The 9,171-nt window shown below is 34.9% G+C and overlaps 1 protein-coding gene across 1 annotated transcript; it reads right to left on the bottom strand.

Moving 5' to 3' along the window:
- Nucleotides 1-2,841: 2,841 nt before the first annotated feature.
- Nucleotides 2,842-3,941, bottom strand: LOC112786079 (protein FAR1-RELATED SEQUENCE 5-like). The gene is made up of 2 exons (XM_025829500.1): nt 3,493-3,941; nt 2,842-3,301 (listed from the first exon to the last, which is right to left on the bottom strand). The coding sequence occupies exons 1-2, from the start codon at nt 3,939-3,941 to the stop codon at nt 2,842-2,844; spliced, it is 909 nt and encodes a 302-aa protein (XP_025685285.1).
- Nucleotides 3,942-9,171: the final 5,230 nt, after the last annotated feature.

Below are 9,171 nucleotides of genomic sequence, written 5' to 3'. Positions count from 1 at the left end.
GTCGGCCGGCTCCTTAGAGATTCTACAAGGAACATTAGGACAACTTTTGTTGTAGTGCCCTGTCACACTGCAGTTTGAACACTTTCTCTGTTGCTTAAATTTTGAGTTTTTCTTGGGAGCTCCCTTACTCTTCACCACCAAGGGGTCAACAATGTAGTCATCGTCTAAGTTACCGTTGCATGGATTTTCACCTTGCTTTTGGAGTTTTGTAATTGTGTTGACAATTTCATTCATTGCTTCGACAAAATCACTTGAGTTCTTACATGCAACATCCATCAACCTAGAATACTCGGTACCTAACACACCCAAATGACACTTGAGTACCTTATCTGAAACACTTGGATCATCGATGTTTGACTTCATGAAATCACTCTTGGCATTCTTCGTCCATCGCTTGCATCATCAACGTGTTGGTGCTTTAGGCATCCAAATATGTACATGCAGGGAATTCCTCGAATTCTATTACTTCTATTAAATACAATGAAGAGAAAAGGATTAGATTAGAAGCGAACAGCCCAACCCTTGGAACATACTACAGCCCCAGGTGGCGAAGAGCCGACATCGAGGTGCCAAACCTTCCCATCGATGTGAGCTCTTGGGGAAGATCAGCCTGTTATCCCTAGAGTAACTTTTATCCGTTGAGCGACGGCCCTTCCACTCGGCACCGTCGGATCACTAAGGCCGACTTTCGTCCCTGTTTTCGAACCACAAACACTCACAACGAAGCATCCCCCTAACTCTGTCAAACTCAACCACATGATCAATCTCTGGCATTCCGAAAATGTTACACTTGAAGTATAGTTTTCCACCATCCTGAATTACCAACTTTGTGTTCATAGCACAAGCACCCTTAATTTCCTTCCTGACCTCCCGGAACATGTTACGAGTGAAAGTTTTTATAGCAAAACCTTCAAGTGTCGGCAACGAAGTCACAAGTACTGGATTGGTATATTTACTATTGAACTCTGCAACTTTTTCATTGTTCCTGTAATGGCTAACAACGGTGATGAGCGGATAATTTATACGCTTTTTGGCATTATTTTTAGTATGTTTTTAGTAGAATCTAGTTACTTTTAGGGATATTTTCATTAGTTTTTATGTTAAATTCACATTTCTGGACTTTACTATGAGTTTGTGTGTTTTTTTGTGATTTCAGGTATTTTCTGGCTGAAATTGAGGGACTTGAGCAAAAATCAGATTCAGAGGTTGAAGAAGGACTGCTGATGCTGTTGGATTCTGACCTCCCTGCACTCAAAGTGAATTTTCTGGAGCTACAGAACTCAAAATGGCGCGCTTCCAATTGAATTGGAAAGTAGACATCCAGGGCTTTCCAGAAATATATAATAGTCTATACTTTGCTCAAGTTTAGATGACGCAAATTGGCGTTCAACACAAGCTCTCTGCCCAATTCTGGCGTCCAGCACCAGAAACAAGTTGCAAAGTGGAGTTCAACGCCCCAACTGGCACAAAAGCTGGCGTTCAACTCCAACATTGACCTCTCCACGTGTAGACTTCAAGCTCAGCCCAAGCACACACCAAGTAGGCCCCGGAAGTGGATTTATGCATCAATTACTTACTTTTGTAAACCCTAGTAGCTAGTTTATTATAAATAGGACCTTTTACTATTGTATTAGACATCTTTAGATTATCTTTTGATCTATTGATCACGTTTGGGGGTTGGCCATTCAGCCATGCCTGGACCTTCATTACTTATGTATTTTCAACGGTAGAGTTTCTGCACTCCATAGATTAAGGTGTGGAGCTCTGCTGTTCCTCAAAGATTAATGCAAAGTACTACTATTTTCTATTCAATTCATCTTATTTCGCTTCTAAGATATTCATTCGCACTTCAACCTGAATGTGATGAATGTGACAATCATCATCATTCCCTATGAACGCGTGCCTGACAACCACTTCCGTTCTACATTAGATTGAATGAGTATCTCTTAGATCTCTTAATCAGAATCTTCGTGGTATAAGCTAGATTGATGGCGGCATTCATGAGAGTCCGGAAAGTCTAAACCTTGTCTGTGGTATTCTGAGTAGGACTCTGGGATTGAATGACTGTGACGAACTCCAAACTCGCGAGTGCTGGGCGTAGTGACAGACGCAAAAGGATAGTAAATTCTATTCCAGTATGATCGAGAACCTCCAAGATGATTAGCCATGCAGTGACAGCGCATCGGACCATTTTCACAGAGAGGAATAGGATGCAACCAATGACAAGGGTGATGCCTCCAGACGATTAGCCGTGCTGTGACAGAGCATTTGGACCATTTTCCTGAGAGAATTGAAAGTAGCCATTGGCACCGGTGACATCCTTACATAAAGCCAGCCATAGAAAGGAGTAAGACGGATTGGATGAAGACAGCAGGAAAGCAGAGGTTCAGAGGAATGAATGCATCTCCATACGCTTATCTGAAATTCTCACCAATGATTTACATAAGTATTTCTATCCTTATTTTAGTATTAATTTCGAAAACTCCATAACTATTTTATATCCGCCTGACTGAGATTTACAAGGTGACCATAGCTTGCTTCATACCAACAATCTTCGTGGGATCGACCCTTACTCACGTAAGGTTTATTACTTGGACGACCCAGTGCACTTGCTGGTTAGTTATGCGAAGTTGTGAAGATATGTTTGGACCATGGTTCTGTGCATCCGTTTTTGGTGCCATCGCCAGGGAATCAATTTCGAACAATAATTCACAACCTGAGTAACAATTTCGCATACCAAACGGTCTCCATGTTATGGATGAATTCAAGAAGGGTATCTTTCTTTCTCATATATGCTTTTATTAGAGAGTTAATCCCTTCACACTGGGATGTTGTCCTGATTCACCCAAAAAATTGGTTCCTCAAATATGCAAGAGCCCATAAATTCTTCAACTCATAGGTTTGATCGACCCAAGAGTTGCTTGATAAGTTATACTTCTCCACCATATCTCCCCACTTGACCTCAAACTCTTCAACACTCACATTAGCATAAATCAATTTCTTAAATTCATTTAGAAATCCACTGTTCTTAACCTTCTCGCAGGCATTCCTATGTAAGTGCCATGCACATAGTCGATGTGTTGCATAAGGAAAGACTTGTTTAATGGCTTCTCTCATTGAAAGATCTCCATCGGTGACAACTGCCATAGGGTGTTTATTCCCGATTGCTTCTAAAAAAGTTTTCAATAGCCACTTGTATGAACCAATATCCTCATTAACAAGAAGACCACATCCAAATATGACGGTTTGCCCATGATGATTGCTACCAGAAAATATCACAAGTGGTTTATTGTAGACGTTCCTATTTTAAGTCGAATCAAATGTCAAGACATCCCCAAAGCACTCATAATCAATACGGCTAGTCCCATCAGCCCAAAACAAATTTTCCAATAGATTCTCATTACCTAATGTGTACTTGCCAAAGAAATAAGAATCATTTCCAGCTTTACCTCTTAGGTAGCTTATTGCAGCATTCGCATCACCACCCTTCACCTTTTCCTTCCTATGTTGAGTAATGAGGTTGTACATATCTTTTTGGTTGAATGACAAATTTGCATATCCACCTTTTGAGCAGCCAAGTATCCCATGATGTGACAGGTCCTAATGCCTATGTCATGCAAATTCTTCGCCTGAGCTTTATCCGAGAAACTGAATGTGCGATACTCAGGCATCATGTTAACGTCGAGTGGATCAACTAATCCATGAGAGTGCTCTTCGTAGAACGAAACAACCATCCATTTATGAATTTTTCTATCTAGTCTTGCACGAATTCTCGCACGATAACAACTTCGAGTTAGGGGTTGGTGGTCCCTGATTCTTTCGTCCTTTTCAACCTCTTCCTTTCTTGAGCCCGCTCGATTACAAACAATTTGGCGCATAACTATGCAACCATCACTATCGCATCTAACTTCATCCAACCTAACAGCGAAACCGTGCATCATTGCGTAAGCCTTTAGAATCGATAAACAGCATCCTCATCTGTAAACTCAAGTTACATGATATCTTCTCGTGGAAGCTCTGCTATTCTCTTATCTTGACGCCTATCTTCATTAACCTATGAATCATCATCTAAAAACTCTAGTTCATCTCCTCTTGGGAACTCCTCATCGAAGTGTGTTCCAAAAAACTCGCTATCCGACGGCTCCATCTCCCAAATATTAACATACACCTACAATTTATAAAAATCCTAACACATCACCACACAAATAACATTTCACAAATATGTAGAATAGAACCATCAACACTAATTCACATAAAACTACCTTATAATAATCTACTCCACGCTTATGACATTACACTAACAGAAAAATGGAAGTTTGCCATAGTATTTTACCCACGTATTGATAGTAGCGGCATATTTAGTTTGTCGTGACTAAAATTAGCCACTAAATTGAGTTCCGCGGTAGATTTTCGCACATAACTAAAATCTAATTAAGAAACATGTTGAACTTCTATAAGATTTTTAGAATAAGAAAATAAAAATGCGCAGACACTAAGGAGCATAAATCTTCGAAAGAGGGATACTATTGATTTAGGAAAAATTACTAATTATATAGTGCCACTGATCTTAATTCACTGTCTTTTCAAAGGAAAACAATTCTTCCGGCAGCTTTTTCTCACCCGTTAATTTTGTCTACTGTTACCGGCAACCTATCTTATATATTATCTTATTCTATGTAAGAAATAGTAAAATTAATTTCTATTCTAACAAATAATTTCAACATTAGGTTCTTGCTGCTGCTTGGACCTGCCAGTTTATACACGTTATCTAATGGCTCAAAATTGTCACAATTAATCAAATAATGTATGCCCATTAACTCGACATTACTACTATTATACTTTACACATTAATTGATAACGTTTTCAAAGCTTTAATTAAGTTTATTTTTCTTACTAATTAGTTTGTACTCTGAATTTGTATTGATTATGATAGACTGCCAAATACAAAGGTGCATGTAATGCTCATATTAGAGGCCACAACTTTTGTATTTTCATAAAGTAGAACAAATAATGGTAATGCTAAGGGGCACACGTGTACCATGCATTTTATTTTTTCACCGTTTTTATATGAGGTTTGAACACAACATTGAAAACAAAAACTTTATAATTCACCTAGCTTATCTTTATTACTTATATATGCTTAAAAATAAATGATATAATTGTCTTAGCATTAAAATATATGAAGTAAATAAAATCATAGAACATGAAGTGTTGTTTGGTTAAACACTAGAGCTTCTTTGTATCTTAAAGACCTAAGCAGATATTCTTATTCTTACTTGGAATATGCTTTTGATTGCAATATATATTCAGATTGTAGTTTTTCTCCAATTACTAAGTAGTATCCATCAAGTTTGTTAGACTAGATTATGCAAATAGTTGGCACGTTCTTTCCAAAATTGATCCTATTAAAAGGTTAATTTACATTACATAGGTTGTGAAGTAATGCAAATAAATTCTCCTCCTTTTTGTGCCATACTACATAAAAGAAAAAAAAGGTATATCACTGTGTATTTAGGAGCATGTGTTAGTGTTTTCTCTAAGAATGATATTGAATCCTCCAGGGTAAACGGAAAGAGCAAAATTATAAAATCAAGTCAGTAAAGTCACCTAAAAAAGGATAACTATAACAACAAGAAAAGATCAAAACAATTAAAAGTTTTAGGAACAAAAAGGAAGGTTTTATTTTTGTGACTAATGAAAAAGGGAGGTTTTAATAATAAACTTAACATTTAAAAACATATTTTTTTCCTAACTTACATTGTTAGGCAATAAAATTGGATTCAATATACAAATGCTTGTGCATCTTAGTTCAAAATAGAATCAGCAGAACCCAAGATTTTGACAATATAAATAAAACAAAGAATAATAAATAAACAATAGGGATTGACATTTGAGAAGCAGAGGCTATAATCAAAGATACAGTGAATAAAAAATTGAGGGAAAGACAGAAGCCTATAATTGTTCAAGAAATTAAACACGGAGGTTATCTCTTTCAAGAAGGCCAAAATGCAGCAGGACCAAATGCAACATTAACTCCAGAAAATTTCTCTGAAGGGATATGTTGGCTATTTTGAATTAATTTACCAAAAACAAATGCAAAAAATGGCTATATCCTTAAGTAACAGAAGAACACAAGCAAACAGAAGGGATCATCCCAAGTCCTTGGGATATAATTACTATAAGTCGATTATATTAATTTCACTGTTTCAAAGTCAAATTCTATCTACTTGGGCAGGGTCCCAATTCAACAAAGCAACCGTTGCTTACCTACTTTTCTTTTTGCTATTTAGCCACTCCCTAATAAATGCTCTCCATAATCCCATATAATCATCTTTAAATATTTGGTACACCACGCTTACTCTTTCTACCACTAATTAATTGCAAGAAGATAAATTAAAAAAATAAAATAAAACACCAACAACAACACAACATCAGCAACTATAACAAGATGAAAGGTTCGGAAAAATAACACAACAACATCCAAGGTATTTCTGATCAAAATTGAAGCTACTCTTATTCCAGTTACCTACTTCAATTCCAATTAACTCAGTTCAAAACAAAATTAAAGAACATAAAGCAAAGAAAAGGATAGAACAAAAACCTAATTGCAGAAGTAAGGAGGTTGTAGGGAGAGCCGTGATAACAACACCACCACCCGCTGTGAATGATCAAAGGAAGAAATATGTTTCGAGCGAAAGGGCAGCAGATGCTTCTTCTCCCGACAGTGACGGCGACGGCGACGATGAAGACGAAGCTTAGCAGGAACGAATTTGAGTAGGAAGGAATAGTGGAAGGGAGGAAATATTCTTCACGAGAAGAATGAATCTCAAGTTTCATCCGGCCGGGTTCGTCTATCCTTTTGATACTGATTTCTCTCTCTTCCATGAGCGATTGAATTGGAATGTGTTTTCCACTTGTGGGACCATTTTATCTAAGTAAGCCTTCGATTGCTTCCTTCGCAGGGAGTTCCAAAATGAGTAGGGTAAGCTTCCTAAGGGTATGGCTTCTCTGGAGCGACTAAGGACACACCCAATCAAATGATCGGTAAAACGGATCTCCTTTAGTACAATCTCCTCGGCGGAGTATATCCCGTACGGTTGTTTTCAAAAAGTAGTGCAATCATTTCTGCGCGTCTTACTTACTCTGCTTGGTCGTTCAGTACTTTCTGTTATGGATGAGTCCTTTCAACTCCGCCTTCTTCCTTTTCCCGCGGGAATTGCATTCAGGAGGTGTTCTTCAATGGAAGGGTGAAAAGAATCAAATTAATACCGATTTGGTAAAAAATATATAAATTTACTTTTTAATATTTACAAAAATTATATAATTATCCATCTTAAAAAAATATTTACTTACAAAATGACCCTACTTTAGTTAAGATGTTAATTCTTATTGGGTTAAATTAACTCAAATTAAAACTAAACATTCAATTAAAATATGCCACATCATAGAGGGTAATTTAAATGTTGATTTAGAGGGGGTTGGGTAAAACTCACCTTTTTATAATCATATAACTCAAAATCACAAGGATGAGAACAGTGACGGATCCAGAAATTTTAAATAGTGGGAGTAAATATATAGCATATAAAAATAATAAAAAATCTTATAAATATATTAAAATATATAAAAAATAAATAATATAAAAATATTAATATATTAAATAATTTTTGTTTATTAATTATCAATATTAATATATTGATAAGTAATAATATGGTTATTAATTTATCTTTTTATAAATTAAATATATAATAATAATAATAATAATAATAATAATAATAATAATAATAATAATAATAATAAAATTAATCAAAATATAAATAGATTATCTTCTAATCAATAATGAAAGTGAAACATATTTTTTTATGAATTATGTACGATAAATAGTATTTTAGAAAAAAAATTATATATCAAATTTCTCATATCTTCATTATATATTTTATAGATTATTTAATACTTATTTAATTATTTAATAAAAGAAAGACCAAAAATTAATTTCAAATAATAATAATAATAATAATAATAATAATAATAATAATAATAATAGAAGAGTTAGTTACTTACATAGATAAAAATACAAAATCTGTTAATATTTTAATTGATTTTTACTTTAGTTTATGTTTGAGAACTAATTATCAAAATAGATATCCAATACAAAATTCTTCAATTTACTAATAGATATTAAAGTGGAATAGAAAAAAAAAGAGATATAACCTTTAACTAAATAAATTTATTAATTAAATAATGCTACAATAAGATTTTGTTTTTTATTAAATTAATTTAATATATATTTTTATTTTTATACTTTTAGATAGATACAAATTAGAGTCTAATTTTAATATATTGATAATGTAAAATATTTTACATAATTGTTCAATTACGTTCATTTTTTAGATGATCATTTAGGTGAATGAAATCAATATAAAAGATAGTTATTTTTTATGATATGATATTATGTAATTAGATATATGTGTAAAATTACTTTACACTAATAGTATATCAAAATTTAATTCTAAAAATTTAAAAAGATATTAAAATAAATATTTGACACAAAAATTAATATAGGATAAGTACTTTTTTCGTCCCCAAGGTCTGGGATCAAAATCAATTTCGTCCCTAAGCTTTTTTTGTTATTAAAATCATCCTCAATCTTTACAAACACATTAAAATCGTCCTTCCCCCCAATTACAAAAATTTTTGGACACATTTGCCCCTGAGGTTGTTACTGGTAGTTGACCCACTTAATGGTATAGAAAATTAAGTTTTATTGTTAATTAAAAACCTCACCCCCAAACAAAGCGTCTGCTAGGGTTAAGGTTCGAGTGCAGCAATGGCGTCGGAGAGCTCAAGGTAGTCTCGGAGCAGGGGGTTTGGGCAGAAGAGGGGGATTCTTTGTGGGCATGGAGAGAGACCAGTGTTGCGAGTTTCGAGAACCAAAGAAAACCCAGGTCGCCGATTCTGGGGCTGCGTCTATTATGAGGTGAGTTCATGTTTTGTTGTTCTCAGCTGATCCCAAAGTTTTGTTTCTGGGCACTGAGTATGGTGGGCTCATGTAGGTTAATGATGAATGTAAGTTTTTCCGTTGGGCAGACCCAGAAGCTAGAAGCGAAGATCCGCATGTTGCAAGGTTGAAGAGGAAAGTTGTAGCCCTGAAGGCAGACGTGAAGGCATCTGAGT

Source organism: Arachis hypogaea, chromosome 20, assembly GCF_003086295.3.
Source record: "Arachis hypogaea cultivar Tifrunner chromosome 20, arahy.Tifrunner.gnm2.J5K5, whole genome shotgun sequence".
NCBI classification, from domain to species: domain Eukaryota; kingdom Viridiplantae; phylum Streptophyta; class Magnoliopsida; order Fabales; family Fabaceae; genus Arachis; species Arachis hypogaea.
This window is presented reverse-complemented; position numbering and strand designations above follow the sequence as displayed.

What these genes read in the sequence shown, in the direction of transcription:
- LOC112786079 (XM_025829500.1), bottom strand. Translation starts at nt 3,941, where the DNA reads ATGATGCACGGTTTCGCTGTTAGGTTGGATGAAGTTAGATGCGATAGT. An exon ending in CTCAACATAGGAAGGAAAAG is followed by an intron (nt 3,302 to 3,492) that starts GTGAAGGGTGGT and finishes GACTTAAAATAG; the next exon opens with GAACGTCTACAATAAACCAC.